Source organism: Ambystoma mexicanum, chromosome 6p (assembly GCF_040938575.1).
Source record: "Ambystoma mexicanum isolate Mex_15411 chromosome 6p, UKY_AmexF1_1, whole genome shotgun sequence".
In the NCBI taxonomy this organism is placed as follows: Eukaryota; Metazoa; Chordata; class Amphibia; order Caudata; family Ambystomatidae; genus Ambystoma; species Ambystoma mexicanum.
In genome coordinates, this window is record NC_090935.1 from 1,343,932,395 (window position 1) to 1,343,957,904 (window position 25,510).

Genomic DNA, 25,510 nt, shown 5'->3' on the forward strand with positions numbered 1-25,510 from the left:
AAAAATAGCACAATACTTGGTAGAACTCGTCCACTGCCACCAGCCATAACTAGAGGGTGATCTATGAAAAAATCACAGGAGCAGAGAGGGGGATACTAGGTGTCCCCTTGGCACTCCACATATGGTGGCGTGTGCCAATCTCTCATAGTATAAAGATTTTGGGGGGATACAAAGTGTTGCTCTATCCTTAAGTACTGTAGCCAGTAAGGATAAAGAATAGAATCTCAAAGGAGAACTCAAAGGGTTCCCAGCAACACTGCCCATAAGAAGCGGTGTACTGCAAAAGTAAAACGCAGATGCCTTAAGAGAAATGTGGAAAAGTAGACTCCATAGTAAAGGTAAAACACATAGAAGGGAATTCCAAAAGTCTGAGCACATAAGAATGAATGAGTGGAAAAAGGCTCCACTCATTCAAGGTAACAAGAAAAAGGTTCAGAAGTCCAGCAAAAAGTTCTGGGGGTCTCACTAGGAGAGGGGATGAAGCATAAAATCGATAAATCTCCTTAACACGCCTCCTGGGAGGTAATCAGTAAGGCGTGTACGTAGGCCATGCAATCCATTCTTGCATTCTGCAAACACTACTCTGGACACAAGTTCCAGTAAGGATGCAGTGTTTGGCGGACGATTCTGAGGAACCTCTTTGCCTCCAGCTAATTTGACTGCTACTTGGTTAGCTACGCCCAGTTCTCTTGTTTTGGTAGAATCACCCACAACGATGGAGGAAATGGTGCAGGGTGTATGATTAATAAGTTACTCTCCATAGTGAGTAGAGTACTCGGTCTTTAGTCCCCTTTCCTACATACGTCTCATCCTCCTTCCCTCGCTAGTAAGCCAAAAGCAAATGTATTGGAAAGTGTGAGGTTAAACTCCGATTTGCTGCGCTCGAGTATATGTGGATTGTTTGATAGACTGCTATGTTGGGTGCATGAGGGCTGGCCCACAGACAAAAATTGTATGCAAGTTATTGCCCCATTTCACATGTGCATAGTCTGAAGGCTATAGATCCCTCAATTTAGGTTCTGTTTGCTGTGTAGTAGTTGAGAATGGCAATTTATTACATTAAATCCTCATGAGAAAAAGACGACTTGTGTGTTCATTGGGTTTGTCATAGAATTAAGTTTTTAATGCCAATTCATGATAGGCACATGGTCATGAGTATTTCTCACGGACGCCAACGGGGCCAGGCCCCTCTAACTGGGAGTGAACCTTCACTCAACTAGACTTATTCTCAGGTTGCATGAAACATTTATACCTATAATAAAATGTGATCACATGCTCTACGAGCTCAAGCAAGTACATGTTGTTCTGGTGTAATGTTTTTGACGAGAGGTTAATTGTCCAGCTCTAAAATAAGAGCTTCCTTTGCTACTCCAAACACAGTATTAGGAGCAGCCAGCCCAGCCCAGCCTTGATAAAGACCAAGGAAAGGTTGAAACGCGTTGGCACAAGGGCACTTAGACAATGTAACGTTCATGAGTTGGCATTAAAAACTTAATTTCATGACAAACCCAATGAAAACACAATTTGTCTTTTTTTCATGGGGATTGAATGTAATAAATTGCCATCCTAAACTAAACAGCACCTAAATTGAGGGGTTCTATATCCTACAGACTATGCGCATGTGAAATGGGGCAATAACTTATTTACAAAAAGCTAATATATTTGCATAGCCAGGTGTACCAATGTGTCAAAAGGGGATTGAGGTGAGGCACCGGAGAACAGGGCTACTGGGCGTTCCCAGGACCGATCCCCCATGCGCTTTACTAAATTTAAAGGGGAAGTTTTCTTTTTTCACTGCCGAAGGTTCTGGTACCGTCCCCATGCCTAGGGACGCCCAAAAGGATGGAGGAAAGGGAATTAAGGACTAGGAGTACTCTAGTCACTTCGGTGAGGGACTTTTATTTCTTGGAAAAATAAATGTAGGCTGTTTTGCTGCCTCATTCGTTATTATAAAGAGGGGAAAAACAAGACCCAAGTTAACACCAGCGAGTACAAGTGATGTTATCCGGAAAATGCTAACGGTAAGAATAGAAAATCATACAAAAGTGTTGCTAGGCTTGGTTGTGTTAGTAGAATGACTTAACATTTATATTTGTATTATATTGCGGATTTAGTATGATGGTGGAAGGAGCAGGAAGCTCTGACCTTCCCTTGAGACACTGTATCCTCAACCCTCTGCATTCATTTTAGGTGGAGAACTACAAGACCTAGCTGGAAATTGCAGCATTGTGGATTATAGTGTGCAATGCTCGACCAACCAGTCATATGAATGTCAAGCAAGACTAGAGTTTCAGAATAAGTATGCAACCGCCAGTGGTGCTGAAAAGAGTTAATCCACGTGTGCGCTTTGACTGCGCAGCCAAACAATCAGCAGACCGAAACGTAGGAGGTTGGGAAAATAGGCACTCAGGAGTTTGCTTACACAAATGTCTACAGCTTTGTCTGCAGACACTCATTCAGAGTCTTCATCCCTCAGGTTGTAGATGTTACCTACCACTGCTACCTGCATGAAAGAGTGACCAAATCCTGTCTGATACAATGAAGCCTTGGAGAACATTATACCAGGAAGAGTGGGAGGCATCTGTTACTAAAACCCTTAGGAGGAAGAACCCACCCGAGAGAAGGTGCACATATTTTTGAAGTGTGACAGTGTCTGGAATGTATGCGAAGGGGCGGAGGGGAGGTGAGGGGAGTGGGTATGGGGAGAGAGGCTACTGGGGAAAATCCCCCAAAAAATGAGGGAAATATTAACACGCCATCTAACCTAATTGCAGGAAAACAAATGCAAACAAAAGGGAAGGCAACCCTCTCAAAATGTAGTTGCAGCGACAGCAGTCATGCTTAGCTTCAGTAGGGAAGGGGTGGTGTTGGGTCGGTTTCATTAGTCCACACAATTAACTAAAGGAAACAGCCAAAACTAGTGTCCTGAGAAAATATACACTTAAAGTTACTTATCGCCATCAGGTTAAAATAATTACTTTAGATACACGTAGCACATGCTGGAACCCTGCGGATGTAGCCATGGTCCGTTGATGCCAATCCAACCCCTTCTGCTAACCTGTGAGAGCATTGACTGGGGATAGGCTCTGCACAGGATGAGGAGGGGGGAGGGGCACTGGGCCCGATAAAAAACAAAACTAAGTATTTTGAAAGGACAGGAGTGGAATGTAAGTTTAAAAATACATTCAAAATTAGCCCACATGCAAAACTTCCACTCTTTGAAGCTGAAACTTCGGGAACCCAGGGAAAAGTCAGTGTCCAAGTACCACCTATAAAAGACACTTTCAGCAGAGTTTTGTGTAACTGTTCAAAGTTCTGTAGAAAGCCAGGTAAGTCCCAGTTCTATCACACATGTGCAGAAAAGGCTGCAACCCTCTCCAGCAACACCAAACAACATGCACTCACAGAGATCCAGAGCCAAATTCGAGACCCAACAACCCAGGAGTAGATAAAGCCTAGCAGGATTCAGTGCCCAATTGTAAGTCAATGGCAAAACACGGTTGAAGCACGCCTGCTGACATTTTTTACCACAGACCACGGGGACCTCTGAGCGCAAGTATTGAAGTTAAACCCCTGTTGGGAAAGATTTTCTTTGTGCTACCTTCCCTCCATAGAACTCTATGGATTTGCCTCGCCTCCCACCATTCCTCAACCTTTTGCTATTATTTTGAGCCTTTCCTGACTTTTGGAGGTATGTGAAACCTGTTTTCACTTCACTTACCTTGCTAAACTAATCTGATTTGGGGGCACTGATAGGTTCATATGGCTGTTAGTTCAGGGTCACTCTATACTCCATTGTGAAATCCCTTGTTTAACACTGCACACATCACCTTACAGTGAGTTGCGGTAAAGATACTTGTGTCCCTATAACTTGCTTTTGCAACATTTTATTTTTTGCATAAGTTATCGAAGACGGGATGGTGACAGCAGATGTTTCCCTACCCTATGTTTTAATATTCTTGCGTTCACCTTTGCATTTGACCACATATTGGCTTTTTGAGTATCATATACTCTAAAATGGCTGTGCAACGAAATTTCAGCCTGTCCTCTGATCATCTTGTATTTTGGCCTTCTTACTGACCTATCAAGGCCAGATTGGCCATTTAATGTAAGCCCTTTCCCGGGTAAAGTGACAGTATGTGTTTGTGACCGGATATGCGGCCTGGGGCACTGCGGTTCCACATCCTGGCCAAAGTGTCTGTTGCTGGGCAAATGTGAAGGCTGGAGTCTGTCCAAGATTAGACTGCACGTGCCATTTTGAAGGGTGTGGATCCGTACCAATAGTGGACTTATGGGCAACTCTGCTCGAACATTCGATAAAAGGAGGACTCTTGCATCCATTCTTGAGATTGTTGTCAGAGTTAATACCCCATCAAAAAGGAGAATCTTGCTGAAGACCCGGAACCCAAAGCCCTGCTCATTTGCTGATCTCTAGAAGGCCTTCATCAGTACTTCTACCTGTCGACTTGTGGTAACAACCAGTCTTTACCCCTGCTTGAGGATGCCTCCGGAAGCGTTCTGGTACAATCCTGTGGGCTGACGAGCTTTCTCAAGGGCTACCTTTCATTATTGGTTATTGTCTCAATTCTGTACTTGGGACTCCATAGGCTCTTGACTTGTAAAACCAAGAGGCCACCCCCTGCATTTGCATCTTTGCAGGACGAAGCGGTGCCTTGCAGGAACAGCTTCTTTGTTTCTGCCTTGAGTCGACTTTTGCAATTTGTTCTCTGTACCCACCGCTGATTACCTACATAGTTTCCTCGGGGTCCACATAGGTCGTTGACAATGTGGTGGTCCTTTCTTTATCGTGCCAGTGTCATCCAGCTGTCCAGTTCCAGAACAGGGTGCAGAACCACTGACCAGTGGGCTCTTAATTCCAATGCTGAAAGGAACCTCTGCACCAGCGACTCACTTCTCCAACAGAACCATGACAAAAGATATGGGGGCCTGGCAATTTCGGGAGCCTCTGAAGTGGTCCCTGGTTGAATTGGAGTACAGGGGGTGTCTAAATGCACCTGTTCCTATTCCCCTAGGGTTTGATGGGTGTAAAGCTTTTGCCCTGCTCTTGGTGGAGTTGTGGACAAGGATCCTCCCCTATGCTTCCCCTACGGTGTTTGGATTGGGAGAGGGTCTCCTGACAACTTAACCTCTGTTGTTTTTCCACTTTAAAACACAATCTGCTTGTTGGCTTTGACAACTCTTGCTCCAGCCTACTTTAAAGACTCAGTCTCCTGCAAAGCATTCTACTGGAACTTGAGACTCTAAAGCAAGGGAAGGACTTTAAAGGTGTAGAAGCTTATCATTATAAGGCAGTTTGTTTTAACTCATTTCTTACGCATTACTTCTCTAAGTTGGTGATTTTTTTACCTTGTTCTTTCTTAGCTTTGCTACACTACGGTATTCTTTTGCCAGTCTTATCTTTCAAAGTCAAGTGCACAACAAACGTGAATGTGTATACAGCAGTAGTGTATGTTTAGTGTGATACTTACCTGTGGTTCGTCCCTTGGTAAGTTTTTTTCCAGGCCTAAATAATTGTATTTCTTTACATTCTGGTTAACTTGTGTTGTTAAGGGCGCGATGTGTGTGTTTTATTGAACACTTAACCACTCCTACATCTAAGCCTTCATGCTCAGTCACACTACCTTGATAGTTTGGCTGGATATTAGTCTTCCCTGTTCACCAGGGTAGGGTGGCCTCTCAATCTGTCCACAGAACTGATTATGAAAATCCATTGTTACACCCACCATCCAAGAACACAAATGTAAGTACTCATGGTAGCTTCTGGAAATACAGTTTAATAATGTGAACCAACCCTGTGATTACAGACTTTTAAGGGATCTGGTAATGCAAGGAGTTTAACGATGGGCCAACGATGATCCTGACGCCGAAAAGAACAATTGCCCTTCTTTGGACTGGGGGCCAACAGCCAGAGAAAGGAATTACAAAAGTGACTTCAGGAGGACGGGAATACACAGCAAAGGTGGTTCTGGTTGCTCGACGAACATAGGCAGTGAACCAACAGAATATGGTCCCATGATGAGTACTACGTGGGGAGGCCAGGACTACCCAGACACAGATGAGAATGGGTATGGTAGTCCAAATATCCTTCCAGGAGTCGGGAGCAGCTTCCATCACCAAATCTGGAGCCCCAGATAGTAAAAATGGAACGCTGCAATAAAACATCCCAGAAGATGGTCCAGCATAGAGAGTGTGGCCTAGCGAATGAGGACGACAAGAAAGGTCCAGGAAATACATCAAGCAGCCGAAAATATAAAACTGAGCTAAACCTAGGACACAGGGTCCAGCCAACATGGCATGATCTGGTCTTAAAAAGGCAGCAATGGCCCAAAAATTCTTTAGCCGGTAAGTGAGCCTGCTTATCTTCTTTAAATCCAACTATCGAGGTTGGGAACTGTAGGCCTCTGCACTCATCACTCAGACACGTGTGAAGTGGTAGGGGAGCGATTGGAGGACAACTTCTGCTGAACAGCATTTTTTAACAAAGTGGTGGGGAGCATTGAAAATTGGTGATTGTGCACAATATTGCATGTGATGCCTTGCTTAATGTCGCTACAAGTTTAGCTCATGGTGTGTCCAACATATGTTTCCATTGTATTATGGGACATGCAGTCATCTAATGGTAAAAAACAGAAATTAATCTGCAAGCCTTTATCTCATAAAGCACACCAGTCACATTATTGTAAAAAACAGAAGTGGGTGAATAAAGCAGAAACAATACATATTGCATAGGTGCCATTGAGGATGCTTGTGGGAAAGGTTGGATTCATGGCGATACATGCATTTAGATCAGCTCTACTCTTGATCCAATGCTGGCTTTGTCCTTCGTATACTTTGAACTACCATGTGCACTAAAGATAACAAGAGTCTGAATAAGGTTTAAACCTTAGTGCCCTGCTTTCAGAGACTCCCAATGTGATCTTAAGATTTACAGGGGTTTGTGGGGAACCCAGGATACCACTGGACTCCCGAGTGCAGCCATGTATACAGATGCCCAAAATACAAAATCGGAGCACTTCATTGGGCTGTTTCTATACACCCTATGGAACCCAAAAGGGTGAAGCACCATTTTAATATCCTTGTGGCACAGCTGTGATCATAGGAAGGCATCTTTTGTCCGAATACAGAAATGGTTGAATCCCTCTTCATAGCCAGAATTAGACTGGGAATGTTTATAGGGCCTCTCCTTAATGAATTGCATATTGCTCTGACATACTGGCATGGCACGTTGAAACTGAAAAAATACCACTTGGCACTCATTTTGCACAGATGTTCCAGCCATCCGTCACTTCATGGTCACAGATCTGATCCTTGGGTCTCATCTTTTCACAATCATGGTGAACCCAAAATCCTAACAGTCTATACTTTGCAATGTGCAAATGTGTAATGGTAATCGCCATAGTGGCTTGTGTTCAGAAGTATTTATAATTTATGGCGACTGAAAAGCCTGCTCCCTTATGAAGCCTCCTGCTGCAATCACATGAAGTGTCCTAGGACAGGATTACATTATTACCCATGGTGTATTTGGGATTAGTTTTATTTATATGTTTTGCCCTTCTCACAGTAAGATGACTGTGTTTACAGCCTATTGGGTTCCCTTAATTGAGACTATGCATACAATCCTCTTGTCTCACTTAAATGAAACTGCTATCTGTTTATCCTTTCACCCATAATAGACTCTGGTGTAATTACTGTGGCTAACCAAGAGGCAGCATTTTGTTTATCCTGTCCACCACATTTGACATACTATAAACTAGTGTGGCTGATCTAATTAAGGTGGCAAAGTATAGGTATTGTTCCAGCAATAAAAGACTGCAGGCAGCAACTGTTGTATTAGTCAACATAATATTTACTAAACATTTTCCTTATATTTAATTTTCTTAACTTGATTCATGTGTTGTCATTTCAATGGAGGACTAGCATAAACTAATGCTGCCTAATGTGATTTTGCTGTAGATATTCTATTGGAAAAAGTATTGAACTGTTATGTTTGAATGCCTGTTTTTAATTTCTGCAGCCCTAACCCAACTGCCTGTATTCAAGTTGTTCAGGAAGTATCCATGTCACGCTACATTCCCCATCCTACCCTTGTAGTGTCTGTTACACTAACGTCAGTGAGAACAGAAACCGGTATCAGCTTGAAAATGCCACAGCAGGTGCGTTCTTCAGCAATAGTTTACCATAGATGCTAAAATGCCATTTTATGAGACCTTGTGGTTACCTCTTTTTGTACTTTTTAATATTGAACAATGCATGGCAAATTTTGAATCAAGTACTTTATACAAGTCTTGCCATCTGTTTTGACTTTTTTAATGATACTTCTAATTCTTTTATTAAAAACTTGTTCACATGAACTCTTTACTAGAACCTTTTTCTTCTTATTAGTTTGTGTGTGTGTGTGTTCTCTTTTTCGTTTTGGAGGTCCTACCTGTTCATTTAATCTAGCATAAAAATGATTCGACAAGTACAATAGGGAGTGATGAAAAACAGAGAAGACCTCAAATTTGGGGCAGTGGTTAGTGCAACCAGTGAACTAGCGGCTTAAGTGCTAGCTCTGCCAGGACAACTGGGAAACGCTCACATCCTGGTTCTAGAATGTCATATGGTGTGTCCCCATTGTGGCCCCCAGTGCCTGGTACATCATACAGTTCTTTCTGGTTGAAGTGGGTCTGCGGTGAGACTGGGAAAAAATGTTTCAGCACACAGGAAGTTCACCGCCATCGGACCAATATGGCAAACAAATGTTGTAGGCTGAGGTGAAGAGCTGCACCCACTGGTGGCTCCCCAACTGGACTGGAGATTTATAAAACTGAAGCAACCCCCCTGTGGCCCTTTAAGCAGGAAGATATGAAAATGTGGAGGATAAGAGCCCACCGTGGGTGCGCTATGCCACTGGATGCATGATTGAGCAGCTCTGGAGAAAGGGGAACGTGATTGCACACAGTGACATTGTTTTGCTGAATGTCGACCCTTTGGTGCCTCGAGACAAGTGTGGGGAAATCCCCGGGGGACTTATTTAGGAGTCCTCGAGACGACCACTGGCTGACCAGTTTGGGATTGACAATCCCAAGCCAGTGATAACCATATGGAGCCATATATAATGGGGGTGGAACAGTTTCAGACTCACTTGAGCAAGACCTGGTCGGTGAGCTGCAGTGAACCTCTTATGGACCTGTGCTCAAGTAGGGGTGGCCTGTTGACCTGCAGCTAATGGAAAGTCAGTAGGGTAGCGCTGAGAACATGTTTTTCCGTAGGGAGGAAAGGTATTTGGGTCACCAGATTAAACACTTCAACCTCTACAGCTGGCTGGGTGAGCGGGGTACGGGGTGGGGGAGCTCGAAAGAAGAACATGTGATAACTATTAGGACTAAGCTTTGACGTACATTCAGGGAGCTACTGTTAGCTGTACTTTGCTGTAGATTGAAAGAACCTAGCCTTCACAATATCATTTATTTTGAATAACGTTCTAGACTGCTAGCCTCCCAATAAAACCATACAAGCCCCGTCTTATCAAAACCTTCAATGGGTGCAGCAAACTGCACTTTATGCCTTCTAAAAAAACAAGAGCAGCAAATAAAGTTTAGAGGTCGTCTTCGACCCTGATGTAATTGGTTGTGGAGGGAAAATTAGCTCATGATACATAGGCAGAGAGTGCTAATAAATAAATGATGGCATTGGAACCAATGGCAAAACCTCATTTGTGTATAAAAATAAAAAAAACAATCAACACAAAACACCACACTGACTGCCTTTATGACCAAACTCTCAGAGGGATTTGAAGGTTAGTCTTTTCACCAAGACTTGACTTTGTTCTTCTCGGTGCTGAAAAAGGTTTTGGACCTAGGTGAGTGAGTAGACACTGAGAATCTGTTGTCTCCGGATCTCTGGAAAAGGCCTTGGATTTACATTTTCAAATCCAAGACCTTCAGTTGTACTATTACATGTGTAAATGTGAGGACATGGGAAACAGGCAACAAGAAGAACATCTGTGTCTCTGAGGCTTCATGAAGGGAGCTGAAGATCAAATACATAAAGCAATATTTTTCAGAGATATGTGCTGCTATAATGAATTATTTGACACAAATCCGATTCTCCTAGATGGAGTACCGGGTGGACCCGTGATTGACTGTCTCCCCTCAAGGCCACTCCTAAATATTTATCTGGATAACTGAACAGTGACATTGGAGAGATGACCTATCATGTGACCAATGCTTGACCTTCTGATGGAGAACTTTGGTTTCCTGTGGCTATTCCCTTTTGTCATGCCTTTTATTTGGAAAGGGGCACTGCACAGTGTCACAACAAAAGGAACTGAATATCACATTGCCTGGACCCCCTGTGGTTACGGATTGCAAGAAAGGGATAATGGCTGCTCCAGCAGGTGGTGAGAAAGCGCAACCAGGGCCAGGCCCTTGTGAGGAGTTGGCCAGTCCATGCAGGCCACTGATAAGAGAAAAGGAAGCATTTGTCGCAACGTTGCTGATGTTACAGGTGTACTTCTAGCTCTTGCAAGATGGAGGGCTTTTATGCAAATGTGCAATGAACATGTGTGCATTCTGGACTTGTTATGCCACAAGATTAACTCATTAATCCTAGGGTGTGCCGGTGGTCACAGCAAACATGTTTCTCTTTCTTGGGCATTTTATACCGCCCCATTTGGGTTGCATTGCTTTAGTTACTTCTGGGTTCATCAACTTGTGGCTCTTTAGATGTTTTGGGCTAGGACTCCATGAACCCAGACCATTGTTTGTGTTGTCTTGGGCTGATTGGAGTTGATAGTCCAAAGGATCTGGGTTGCAAAAGCTGCAGACACCAAACATGGGCAAACCACTAGTTGAATCTACTGATGCAGAATTTTTGCAGGGTGGCTGAATGTTTGTTTATAGTTGATTAGATGATTTGGGGTGGATGTTGGGTGTCATTGACAAAATGTCATTGTTATGATATAAACAAGAGATTAAGATAATTTTGCAAGCACAAGGGAACACTAATATGAGTTAATGGTTAAGAATCTCACATAAAATGTTAAGACATTAAACTTACCTGGTCAATGGACCAAAGTTCTGCACAAGCTGAAAGATGTTGATCTCTAGTATTCCCACAAAAAACACATTGTATGTGCAGAGTACAGGGTAGGCTGCATAGTAGATGCCCCCTCCTTCCCCTCTAATTTCCCTGACTCCTCACAAAACAGGGCTGGGGATGATGTCCTCATAAGTCACAAACAAAATACAATTGATGCCAAGTGTCTTCAGTGTCTGCTCCTAACACGGAGCAGCAAGCATTACTCTTAGACTTACTTTCAACAGTTCCAGGGTTCACCAGCAGGTTGTTGATTGGAGGAAACAAAAAATGGATGCAATGGAATTGGTAGATATTTGGCGACATTTGAAATGGGGGAAAAATACTTCACCCGTTACTCTCAATTGCATAAAATCTATTTTAAGATTGACTGGTGGCAGCTAGATACATTGACTAGCACTTGGTAATGAGTACAGACATAAACACAATAGATATATCTGATCTTGCCCAGGTAATCCTAAATGTAGCCCTGATGTGTTGCCCTTGCCGATTCGTAAAGACCGGGTTTGTCAGAATGTGGTAGAATCCAGTATTATGGAATACCTGTTTATTTAATATCCAGAAGGTCCTGCCCAGGGAATCCTTGTGGAAAGCCCTTTGGAAAAGCATGGTATTTAAAGCAGATATTAGTGCGCTAGCTTACAATCTTGATAGACTGATGTGATTGGAACAAACTGAATTGGGAGTTAAAGTAGTTAAAAAAAACAGCATAAATCAAATTGATTTAGGCAGTATGGCTTTCTATCGAAAAGGGCAATATTTGTTCTTCATATTACAAATGTAGGTAGAAACACCAGAGAAAACAAGGACCAGATTTGAGTGCTCATATAACCACACCTTAAGGAATGAAAACAGGATTTTGTTCCATGATGAAAGGGGACACTTTTGAGAGATTTAGAGGTCTTATATACAGGTGAGTTCTCGGACAAAGGGATACAGATTGGGTACTATTAAACCAGAATTCCTATGTTGGGTGTTCTAGGGACACTTTTTGGGGTCCCAAAACCTTTTGCTTTTAGGCTTTGTCCTTTTTGGTGCTTTAATATCTTTTAGGTGTCCAGCGGGATTTCTCCTGTAGTCCCACTGCCCTTTATATCTTCTATAAGGTATGTAGTATTTGGTCCCAGGGGTGTGCGAAGATTCCTACGGATCCCTCACTGGTGGCCAGGGGAAGGCAGACGCTTCTTGATCCCAACCTTGGTGGTGGTATACTGTGGGAGGATCACTTGGTAGGGGACACAGGCCCCAGGGTGGTGAGGAGATTCCTTGGGATAAGGCACGGAAATGTTCCTCCGATAGGAAGATTCTTCCCAATGTACCTAAAGAGTTAACTGCTTATTGTCGTTGTAATGTCTCTGACTCCTATATCAAAACTAGAAATGCAGACACAAGTCTTATAAAAACAGAACAAGAATTAACAAAGGAAAGATCATTTTGGGTATCCCAAATCAAACACCCTGCCTACTACCAAAGGTACATTGTACAGGAATCTTGAAATGTCTTTAATAAATTACCTTCCTCTATAACAATGAATTCTAACAGGCCTTCTCTTAATGAGTTCAAGGTAAATTAAATCTACCCGTAAAAAGAACTCAAATGCCAGAATATGGGATGAGGAAGAGGGCTGAAGAGGCATGCAGATGTAGCAGTTCGGGCAATTAAGCCTAGTGGCTCTTGCAGTAGTCAGGCAATTGAGCTTAACAGCCCACACCTGAAAATTATTTCTTAACCTGGGAGGCATAAAAGGCCCCCTAAGGAAAGGAGAAGTAGAGGAAACTGGATCGAGAGCTGTAAGGCAGGCTGTAGTAGTAGTAGTAGTAGAAGTAGAGAAGAAGCATGAGGCAAGCAAATCACAAAGAAGTGGGAGCACAAGAGGTACACCGGAACGTGGAGACAGCAGATTTCACCTGCAAGTTCTGAGAGAGTGCTGTTCTCCTAAAATCTGAAGTGCAGTGGCTGCACAGCAAAGACTTGCAGGAGACTGTTTTCCCCATGTAAGCCTTATGCAGAGCTTTGAACGTTCAGGAGACTGAAGCCAGAAGCAAGAGGCAAGCCAAGGGTCTCATGAGAAAAAGGAACTCTCAATTCGAGTGGCCGGAACAGAGACATGCTTGCAGGAGAAGGGTGTGGGTCCCCAGCGAGTCAGAAGCAGTAGAAGTGGTAGTGGAAGTCGGGAAAGCAGTGCAACCCGCAAAGCAAGTGTCTAAGAAGCCTGTGAGTGAAGCACAGTGTTCTAACACATTGCGTGAGCCTTGCCGGAACTGTTTCCAACTCCTTATTGAGTCACGTATGACTTTCATGCCAGCAGAAGCTGTTTTATATTCAAAGTACTGTTCACAATATTCAAAGTACTGTTCACAATGAAAATGTAGCACTTGTGTTTACTGTGAAAGACCTAACATTTGTGTGACCGCTAAAGTCATTGAAATCCATTGTTGAACTACTTAAAGGCTGTTGCTCTCTAACAGAGAGTGGTTGGATGTCTCTAATTAAGAAGAGGGAACACTCTCTAAACCTGTACCGAATACCTAATCTTGACACTAGCCGAGTTACAAGGTATAATGTCTGAAAACTACATCAAAAGGAGGTCAGGTGTGCCTAATTGTGATCCCCAAAAGAAGGCAGAACTTTATACTTTGCTGTTTCATGGGAATTCAATTCTCTCCATCTTAAAACCTTGCAATCTACTTTAAATTGTGTTTTCAACTAAGGGACTGAATCTTATATTGTATTCAGAAGTGACATTCTTTCAATTTCTAGGTTTAAACCATTGAAGAGAATAACATGCATTACCTTAGCCAAGAGGCAACCCCTTTTTATAGTGAAACCAACCTTTCCCAGAGTTGGAGGCATTCAACTGCACTGTAAAGTTAACGCTCAAGTGGTCTAAAATACAAGTGTTCCAGTATTACCTGAAGCTGAGAGAGTGGCACCGAGGCTTTTGGGTATTTACTTGGGGCTGATAACTAAAGAGGCTATAAATTGCTTGTGAAGAATATTCTGAAAGTAGATGCAACCCGTGGTGCCAAAGACTGAGGAAGCCAGAGAAGTGAGTCTTGTGGGCAGACAGACAGGAGAGGCAAAGAGGCTGCCCCTTTGAGAAAGTTATTCAAAGCAAGAGTGCCTTGACTACCTGAAGTCTTGTCAAAACCTGCCTAACAATTCAAAGTACTGAGCTGAACTATGGTGGTATAATACTATGGAGAGCTGGTTCAAAACCTTTTTCCCTTTTGTTGAACATTTTGAGTTGACTTTGAATCCTGGCGAAGGGACCTTACCTAGGACCGGAGAAGGCCATTCAGACACTGTTAATTTTGTTTACTATATTGTGTTCCTATATTGTTTTACTATATATTTTCAAAATGTTTGTTTAGTGTCAAGGTCAGTTATCCCATGCTAGAGAATATCCCCTTAGCTCTTACACTAGGCAGGGAATTCCTCTGTAGAGTAGGGCAGGTGAGGTATTTTATTCATATAATGTCCTTAATAAAATGGCATATTTAGCTAAATCTTTAAACAGTTGTCGCCTTGCATTACCGACCCCTCCCAGGTGCCTCTCAAACACCCAATTTCTACCCTAGAGTGATTGTGTCGCTGTCATGTGGTGTTAGGGAACAGGTTGGTGGTGGCTGTGCTTTTATTTTGGTTTCACCAATGGTGCAAGCCATTTTACCACATTGGTAGCCCAATGCACTGGTAGCCCAATGCACTTTTTTGGTAGCCATTGGGGTACCAATGTTTTTGTTTTGTTTAAAATCCTGTTATCGGCCATTTTGCTTTCTATGTCTTTCGTTTGTCTATGCGACCACGTGGTGGCCTCAAAAGGACTTTGTGACCATGTGGCTCTTAGGGATCCCAACATGGCTGCCTCAATTCTGGCCCTAACTGGTTCAGGCTAGTAGGGGTCCCTGGACTAGTCCTCTGAATTCCAGGGGGGTGGCTTTGGCTAAGTGGCAGCCCAAGCGACCAGCTAGTATGGTTGGACGCCTGAGCCTCTGCCCCCAGCACCTTCTTTGGATTGGCTTGGTGGCTTGCTGCCAAGCCCCATTCATTGGGGTGTTTAGGTTCTGCCCTGCCCGTAACTCACTCTTTGCTGCTTTGTCCCTGTAACTTGAAGGTGTTAGGTGTTAAGATGGATTTCTAAAATCTGGCCTGGTGGACAGATTTCAGGCAGCTACCTCAGTTAGTGTACATGGGAACTCTGTGAGGGGTTAGCCAAACCCAATCAAGGTAAGCGTGGAGAGGTCAAGGCTTCGTCTCAGGAGAGGTGAATGGTGCCAGGGTCCGCAATGAGCCCACACAGTGAAATACACAATGATTCTGCTTAGCCAGGTAAGTACAAACATACTCTATTTATTATAGGCCCCAAAACACACTAGAAAAATGAAACAAGCAGGTAATAAGATCACACAACACTCGGTTATAAAACATGTGTGCAGTCACCTTTGGTTTGTAGAAATGCATACAATTCACTTAAAAACGTGAAATAAGCAGAGAAATTATGCAGTAAGGAAAACTAGTTCACAAGAATGAAACCCCTAACTTTATAAGTCCAATCTCTATGCTTATTGGGGCTTTGTGCCCAAAACTCAGTTTCCTCTAGGAGAGGGGACAAAGTCAGGAAGAGTTCTTATGGTGGTGAGAAATGTTGCAGAAGAGGAATTTACAGGCAAGTAAGATACTTTTCCAAAATCTTAGAACCACTTTAAAAACAAACATTTAAAAAGCGAAAGAATGGAATAAACAAAGGTTTACTCTAAGGTTTATTATAAGGGAGACAGGAGTGGGTATAACTACTGCGATTTCTCGCCACCCTTGCTCTGATATTCCCAAGTCGCTGTGGATGTGGGTTCTCCTGCCATTGGGTGCAGTAGAAGAGGCCCAGGAGCTGCGGGTGCAAGGAAGAATCTGGTCAGGCCAGGAGCTGAGTGCAACTTTTTTCGACAAAGAAATGCAGCAGGTACCAATGTAGGCCCCTTCAGGATACTCTGCCAGATGGAGGGGAGCTGGTTCAAGTGACAGTCACCGCACGTGGGCGACAGCAGGCATCTCTCCAGTCGCAAACGAAGATGGCCTTACAAGCCAGGATCCATTGATGCTGGGAAGCTGAAACTTGGCAGGAAGGCGACTTGGAGAATGAGCTCGCGATCACAAAAGTACTGGGCGAAAACGCAGAACGGCGACGCTTCTGGCGCAGTAGCTCAATTCAGAGCTGGTTGGTCCACTGGGTGGTCAAGGGGCTATTCCGAAGGCTCAAAGTTGCAGGAACGCGAGAAGACTTTGAGACTGATTGGTCACACTAGTCCAAAGGTCGTAGCACCAACATGGTCCTTCTCAGATAAGGTAGTCCATTTCGCCAAGCCTCTTCAGGAGTCGTCCATGGGTCTTCACTCTGCTGCACGGCTGTACAGGATACTTGACTCCGTTGCTGATCTCTGGAATGGCTGCAGGACTCCTCTTTATTCTAAGTTTAGTTGAGTGATCAAACTCAGCCCTCAAGGATCTGCACCACTCAGCTAACAGGACCACTGTTGGTTTTACTCATGCATGCACACCAAACTTACTGGCACCAGTTTGTGGATTGAGACCGAACAATCCCAACCTGCTTCCTGGGTCCACACACAAATGGCATGCACCTGCCTGTGAAAGCAGCACCTTTCCAGGGCAAATTCATGACCATATTAGGGTTTCCCTGACCTGAGAAGGCCACGAAACAATATGGCCAAAGAACAAGCAAAACATGCTTTGGTACAGCCATTTTAGGGAACTACCCACGTTTAATAGCCAGATGCGGTAAATGGGAATGTGGGAAATTTCATATTTTAAGATAACTTTGGTGATACAATTTCTGAAGGGACTCACTAAAGTGTTCCCTCCATCTCCTTTTCAGGTTCCCGTTTGGGAACTCAATCTGGTGTTAAAATGTCTTGTATGCACCATTTGATCCACTCCATTCATGTCCCTTAAGGTTACTAATGTTCAAGATTATCTTGTTGGTAGCACTAACTTTAGCCCGTAGATTGAGTGAGTTGCAGGCACTATCATCGAAACCACCCTTTACAGTATTCCACAAGGACAAGGTCATCCTGAGGGTTACGCCTTCATTTCTGCCTAAGATCATTTCAGATTTTCATGTAGGACAAAAGATTATTACCCACTTTCTATCCTCCACCTCATCCTGGCAAGGAGGAAGAGGTTGCACAGATTAGATCAACGTAGAGCTCTAAGCTTCTACATTTCTAGAATGTCCACACTTACGTTTGGATGATCAATTATTTATAGGTTATACGGGTGACAAACTGGGTTAGGATGTAACAAAGCAGACCTTATCCAGATGGATTATTCAAGCAATTTCAGAATGCTACAGGGTGGTGGGCAAAGATCCTCCAAAAGGATTGAGGGCCCATTTCATCAGGGGCATAGCTACTTCTGCTCTGCAAAGAGGTGTTCCTATTAAAAACATTTGTGAGGCAGATTTGTGGTCTACAATACACACTTTCACAAAGCAGTATTGCCTTGATTCTTCCCTAAGTCAGGATGGAAGCTTTGGACAAGTTGTCCTCCATTCCGTTCATGGAAACCATTGATAGCTAAATTCTTACTCCCTACACCAAAGCAAACACTGCTTTGGTAGTCTATCAAAGATCAGGAATACGTGGGGGGACAAAATCCATTCGAAGAACAAGTAACTTGCCCCTGTTAGCGCTCTTTCAACTGGATGTTCCTCCCACATATTCTTCATTGCCCTCCCAGCCTACCATGCAGTAGAATTTCCCCTGCTATTACGGCTTTAGATCCTTCAGAGCCTAGTACGGTCAAACCTGTGTTGATGCGGGTAGTTCTACTGGAGAATGCCACGAAAAAACAGAACTGAAGCCAATGGGCGCTGCATGTGCTATGTAAGCCTTTGATTACCTCATCCTCGAGACGGGCGCCCTCGAGGGACATCGATTCGACTGCATCAACACACAGCACCCTTTGCCGAAATAATTTTTCCAAAGCAGCTGAAGCTGGATATTGACTATTAAAGATGAGGAATACGTGGGAGGAACATCCAGTCGAAAGAACGTTACCAGGGGTAAGTAACTTGTTCATCTTTCCAAATTGCAGAGATCCTGGCCTGCTGCAGGAGTTTTTCTGCTGTTTTGAAATGCCTCACTTGGCAATACTTGCTAAGTGCAGTGGTTGAGTCTTACACTGGTTTGAGTTTTTTGCTGTCAGAAGTCCATTCCAGATTTCTTGGCGTCTCTAGGTGACTCCCCACATATGCTGTGTTGATCCCTTCACTTTGGGACTGTTTCTGGGCTGCTTTACCACTGAATACAGATGTTTACCACCAGGATCTTATGCTTGGCTGTGGGGTGCTGTGGCGAATCAGAAGGAATAGGACTTGAAGTTAACTTTTCAAGTTCCTTTATTTTAACCAAAAAGGAAAATGTCTGTGCCTATTGCTAAGAGGCATTTCCCTGCCTATAAACTAAACTAAGGGTGCGTGTCAATTGTCACTACCAAAGAGTAGTCCAAAATCCAATTCACTATCTGGCCCTACTACTTTAGGAAAAGAACATAAAAATGAGCCAGATACATGGCCTCTCAGCTCTTGATTCGTCCCGCCAATGTTAGTTGGATCTTTCCCAATGAAATGGTCGTAGGACAAATGTTCGCTTTTGACAATTCCCAAAATACATTTTTTCTGATCCCTTTTTAAACTCCTTAGGTAAAATTGCAAGTCTTTATACAAATAAAATGTCTCACATTCTTGAAGGGGATACATTATTCCTTTAGTCTGTTTCAAATCAACTTGGATGTTTCCTTTCCCCTAGTATTATGCCTTGTATAGATTTATTGAACCCTAGAGGTTCCCTTCTTTTCATAGCTTGAACAATGTCCCTCATCACTCAAGGGCTTCCAGGCTCCTCTGGATTGCTTAATCTTTGTGATGATTTTCTAATTTCTTATTTCTCTCTCCTGGTTTAGTTCCAATTTGCCTCTCTCCACCTTAGAGCAGTGCCAGCATGCTTAGTCTGGTCCTCCCATCTCCTGGCGCTGTCTTCGTCATTGCTTCTTTTACAAGCCAGGTTGTCCTGCTTCTAGAAAGGCAGATTCTTCTTTGAGTTGTTGCTGTTCTGGTAGAAGCACTTGTGTGCCAGATCCTGAATCATACGCTGCAAAGAAAACGTGTACTCATCGGGTTGTTTTGCTGTTTCCAAGCAAGGTTCTCTGAATCTGATACCAAGAATACTTGACCCTGGGTCCTAGGTTATTATTTGGATTGACAATCGGGCATGTGGAGGGGGGGGGGTCCTCTTGCTTTCTTGAGCAGTCGGTTTTTCAGGGGCTCATCAACTGTGGTTCTCTATTGAGTCGACTTCTGCCAGGCTTCCTTCTAGGGTCTCAAATCTGACACTCTAGCTTTTCGAGGGGGGGTTCTCCAATGTGCTTTGGGATTGGTTGGACCTTGTCTGCACCTATGGGGTATAACACAGACATAACCGCGGCTCTACCTACTCTGTTTCACCTGTTGATTCTTATGTGACAATTTTACCTTCTCTAAAACTCCACCAAAATGACTATTGTTGAAGGTACTTACCTGCACATTGTCATTTTTCTTGTGCCCCCCCCCCCCCCTTGGGTCCCTATAGTTTTCGAGAAGCACCTGGAACGTTTTACCATGTACCTAGGGTTTGCTACAGACTTTTATTAAATTACTGCACTCCTACTATAGAGTAGTTGTACTGTGATGGTGTTAATAGCTATGGTTACATTGTTGCAATATTCTAGATGCATAATGATACAGGCCATGCAGGTCTTGTACTGAATGTCTGCACCTATTCTGACTTTTTAATTGCCCCTTGGATATTATTGGAAAATGAACCCCTCTCCAGGTAATGGGTTGAGTATATGGTTTACATGTGGGTAATCAATTCTTCTCTATACTAGAGGTTGTGGGAATTACTGTTCCTGTCTTCAGTTTGGGGTCCTGTGTAAATGCATTTTACTGGAGTGTAGGCATCCCTTTTTCTCCCCACCCCTTACTCTTGTGGTTGAGTCTACCACCACGTAGTAGTCAGTCCATTAGCTTAGGAGTGGGAAAGATCTATGGTATTTTTCTGTTTCTTTTGCATGTACTATTTGTACTATGTTTATTAACTCAAAGTACTTATTTGAACTTAGATACTTTGTGTAATTTTACAATAAGCTATTTATTTTTGGGGTATACCATCAAGGTGCATTTTCTGCAGGTGTAACTATTGGGACTTCTGGTACCTCCCCTCTGCCCTGGGGCCAAGCCTGTATGCTCTGCCGTAGTTGTCTTTTAAAGAGTTTGGTGCATCTTTTGGTGGGAAGCACGGTATTGCCAGTAGGTTAGATGGTTTTACATCGCTCAACAAAGGGCTGTAGTAAAATCGCCCTAACACGGTCCTTGTCCCGGAGCCAATTTGAATAGAACTTTCCTACTTTGAGATGTGGAAGACTGCAAACGTATCTGCCAGATATTTAATGGGACCACTATCAAATGCTTTTGATAATTTAAGCAACAATTTGGCCTTGAAGGTGAAACATTTCAATAGATGAAACTCCAACCATGTTTAATGAGAAAGGCGATAAAGAAGGGGTCACCAGGAATCCCACCCTGTTAGAAATAGTAATTATTATTATTTTTTTTTTTTTGGGAGAACCGAAAAGCAATATCTAGAAGGTACTTTCCGAGCCACCTTTTAGTGTCATTCATATGGCGATAAGAGACCTGGGGAAGTCTCCATCAGAAAAGTATGGATGGATTTGGAAAAGCGTACGCATTCCTAGCAGGCATGTAAAATTAAAAGCAGTAAACTAAGTGCATGGTCAAGATTTGCCATTCAAACATGCCTGTGACATTAACTGTGTTCTTAACCAGATAATCAAGTTTGATTACCTCCTCTTGATAGCCAGAATGGTTTCTGGTAAAGCAGAGCTCACTGACACAGGGGTCAAAGCCATTAATTGGTTGTGTGCAGAATGTGTGCTGAGAGATGCATAAGAGAATTTACCGAAAGGATTTCTCCCACCCAGAGTCATACCAGATTGGCCTCCGGTGGACAACAGATCACAAGAGTTATCCTTGTATATAATTAATTGGAAAGGCCGTATGAGCGAACTGAATCAGGTAAGGTTGTATAATGATGCAGGCTAGTCTGGGCAAAGAAGACATTCATCATTAAGGACACTAGGAGAGCAACTGTCCATTATAAGGCCTAAAGGCAGAGGCTATCTGGCACCTTAAGCACAAGGTCTTTTTACACTGCCTATGTGTATTCAGGTGATGCCCAACAGAGCAGGAGAGTACACTCTCTTCCACTTATTTATTTTTATTTATTTATTGGGTATTTATAATGCACCTCTACAGCAAATTGTGTTCCAAGGCGCATCAAGACAAGGGAGGGGGGTACATGGAAGATAAAAAACAAAGCAACAATGTTCCTACTAGGTATTGAGACATTTGTATCGTGCAAGTGCAATAACAAGAATGGAGGGGAGTGAGGATTGGGGGAACAGGGAAGTAGACAAACAACGTTCCTACTAGGTCATGGGAGCATTTTGGATCGTCTAAGTGCATTAACAAAAATTAGCGGAAGGAGGGGGAAGTGCAGGACGATGAGGAAGAAGTAATGCTCATGAGAGAAGGGGGTGAAGGGTACATAAGTGAAAGAGAACATGTTCAACACAGCACAAGGCTGGAAATGAAGAAACGACTTTGGAGTGGGTGCAAAATTTGGTAAAGCCTCCCCCTATGGTTCAGGGGGCTACATGGCATATGCAGGTACAGTAGGTAAGGTGCTACATTGGACTGCCTCACCACATAGTGCGGGAGGCTACATCAAATATGCAGGGAAGAGTTTTGGTGATATAGCTGTGGTAGCAGTAGCATGCTGTAAGTGTCCCGGTAGTTGGGCCCAGCGGCAAGCTTGCTTCAAGTAGGGGGATGGGAGATCCAGGCAGAGTAGGTAGAGCGAAATGCCCAAAGGTAGGAGAGTGTGTTCATTCGGAGAGAGCGTTGTATCCGGCAGCATTGGATTGGGCGGCGGCCATGTCCCAGCAAGGAGGTGAAAGGCAGAACATTGAGTATGATGTAGCAAAATATTGAGGCGGGCCAGGTTGGAACTGGAGAGTGCTGGGCACATCTTGTGGGACGTGCAGGGAACAAAGGAAGGAGCCATTGGCTGCAGGTTGGAGCGGGTACAGTGCAGAGGCGAAGCTGCAACATTAAGGTGGCAGGTATAGAGTGGGAGGGGGACCATCGGAGACCGGGGAGGAGAAAGTGCATGGCCAGCACAGCACAAGGGGCTTGCAGTGGAAGGAGGAGTTAGGCGCAGGATTTTCAGTGTTGGGTGCAGCATAAGGCTGAGACCTGGGGCATGGATGCGAGGTAAAACAGGTTGAGGAGGTAGAATCGCGTCCCTGCAAGATTGCGCACTACACTATTGTTGGAAGTAGGTAATTGAGGGCAACAGCTGCCTGCGAGTCACAAGTGGGCAAGACTTAGACAATCGAGGTGCAAGTGTGCTTCTGACCTTGAGAGGATGGAAGTCAGATGCTTTCAGTAAGGCCACTCATCACACCCCTGACACGGTAAACAGCCTTTCCGAGTGGCCTTTCCTGGCAAAAGGAGCCATTCACTGGGCAGTCCAATCACAGCACATAGATGGAGGCACTCCTCCCAGTGCTGGATGTTCAATAATGATTTACTTCTTGAATGGCCAGGCTTTATAGAGTGTAAAGCTGTGAAGAACTGTAGGCACTCACATGAGAATGGCTTTTGTTCTGTTTCTCCACTGGAAGCATGCCCTCGACTGGGCTGCCTGTAAAATGAGGACAGTAATGGTGGTGTGATGAATTCAAGAATGTCATCACTTATTTCCTTGAGAGAATCCCCCCTCCCCCTGCGTTGCCAGGGGACAGCATCCGCTACCTGATCCTGACCCTGGGGCGTAGCTATATGAGGGAGGAGCACATGAGGGGTGGTAGCTCTCAGGGAAACTCAATGACATTGACGCAGTAAATCTATCCTCCCTTTTCCTTAAATGGTGCTTCCCCAGTCCCTCATGCTTAATGGCATGTTGGTTACCCACAATTGTCATTTCAGTCTAAGGATGGAGTGTCTGGCCATCATGTTCCCAAGAGGAAGACTGCTGACCACTGGAATGAGGAGGCAGGGGGTGATAAGGCTTACTCGCCAGGTAACCCAATGTTCATCCCCATCAAGCTATCTAAAACATGACTTGCCATCTGAAACTATTGGGAATGCCTTTTCCCACTCTGTACATAACTTGCCAAACTTCCCTTTTAAAATTATTGGAAACATTACTTCAACCCCAACACATAAATTGTGAAAGTCGCCCTTAAGACTCAATAAAGAGACATCCTCAAACTCTGCCTGTAAAATAACACAAGTTGGCTTTCCTGTTGCTAATGCTGGAACCACTGCCATGAGGAAGACGAGCCGAGTAATGAAGATCACAAAAGGCAAGGAATGCATGCTGCGCTCTAGTTGTTAACAGCTGACTGCAGACGAGAACCTGCATGGGAGACGTCTATCCACTCGGTACTGACTGAGGGACTACAAGCCAAAAGTGAGATCTGTGGAGACAACCAACTCAGAAGAGGAGCTATGGGGTTGAGGGGAGGAGGAGGGGAGAGACAGCTGTTCCGGATAGCAGCCCCAGCGCTACTGAAGTTCAGGAAGGTGTGCAGCAAGCGCGCAAGACATACGAGCAGACTGGGAACCATATGGCAGAGGCCTCAGAGAAGAGACCGGGATGCCTGTGTGAGAAGCTATTCCTGATGCAGTAACCCGGTGAGTTCGGCCAAGGGAAGAGGGGACACTGGAGCATGCAAAGAATGGTGCCGAAAGTAAAAGTAATGATTGAAACATAACAAAAAGTGCCATATAATTTAAAGAAACTGAATTGTATAATAACAAGAGACTGTCAAAAGTTGCAAGTCTGTGCATTTATTCAAACAATGGTGCCGAAAGGAAACCCGAAGCAAATGACCTCTGAATGAAACAGAACGAAAGGTGCCAAATAATTTAAAGAAACCGTCTAGTGCCCTAACAAGAGACTGTCAAGTTTGCAAGTGTGCGCAGTGCAAGTATAAGAAAGCCTGACAGGAAAGTATACCAGACATCCTAAGGCACAAGTATATGAGAATAAGTGTAAAGACCTGGCAGGAGACTGGCCGTACAACTCACAAGTAAAATAACTCCTGGCAGGAGAGTATACCAGGCATTACAATGTCGTTGTGAGAGTATGAGAACAAGTGGTTTACCCTCAAACGAAACCCTGGCAGTCGAGTACCAGACACAAGCAAGAGGGGTTTATGAAAAAGGCAAGTCCTGGCAAGAGGACATTTCAGGCAAAGGACAAATTGGACAATGTTGTATGAGAGAATCCTGACAAAGATGAAAAGAGAGATAACCAAGGAGAGTGTATAAAACATGTCCCGGTGTAAGAGAAAGCCTGACAGGCGAGTACATCAGGCAGTACTTTATATGCTCATTCTATTGATAGAAAGGAACTCAAAGAACTGCTAATAAGTGAAGTGAAATCCAGGGGAAGGGAATTACCCTCTGGAGCTATGAGCTAGATTTACCTGGAAACTTTGTGTTAGAGCTAAACATTTCTTCTTGGAACATTTGTACACTTTTCAAGGCCAAAGACATTTCCCTTTCACTTTTGAGTTGATTTTATGATGGGAGGAGGGGGGTCAGAATAGTACTTTGGACACAGGACTTGTTTTGGGCATTCTGACAAAGGTCTGACCCGTTAGTTTTGTTTTGATACGGAAAACCCCTCTTAAATCGGGGACAAGAGGTGTATTTCCAGCCATTTTGTTTAATACGTCTATGGCCAAAAACATGAATCCACTGATCATTCACAGTGTTGTGGGAGGTTGAATTCCTCTTGAGGCTGGGTTCTTCCAGGAGCTAATCTGCATAATCCAGCATTGTATACCCTTCTCGATCTAGACTGCAATTACCTTGCCCTGTTGATAGAGGGCATTAGGGTATTCTTAGGACCAGGAAGTTTCTAGTCTGCTTTTGCTGGTCTGCAATGTGGCAATGTTCTTGAGCTGAGTGCCGCCAACATGTATTTATTTGTGGAGCTATGGAGTGCAATGACACCTCGCCACCCTTGTCGACCTTGTATAAGCGACATGACATTGCAAATACAACATAGTAAGACATTCCATGATGTTACATTGTGTGCTTGTATAACTAAGCCACAGTTATGTCCAAAAATCTAAGCTAGTAGGAGGCAGTGGGTATAACAAAATGACTGTCTGCCAGTCCCAACACTACTACAAAACTAGCAGTACTTACAATCATAAACATGAAGCGGGCACAGCCAAGAACTATACCTTCAAAGTT

At 43.8% G+C, this 25,510-nt stretch overlaps 1 protein-coding gene across 1 annotated transcript in view; it reads left to right on the plus strand.

Moving 5' to 3' along the window:
• RIC1 (RIC1 homolog, RAB6A GEF complex partner 1) overlaps window positions 1-25,510 on the plus strand; it is a 1,165,874-nt gene that overhangs the window by 997,100 nt on the left and 143,264 nt on the right. The window contains exon 17 of the mRNA XM_069626020.1: window positions 8,036-8,174. Coding sequence (XP_069482121.1) covers window positions 8,036-8,174 — 139 coding nt within the window. The remainder of the gene's footprint in view (window positions 1-8,035; window positions 8,175-25,510) is intronic.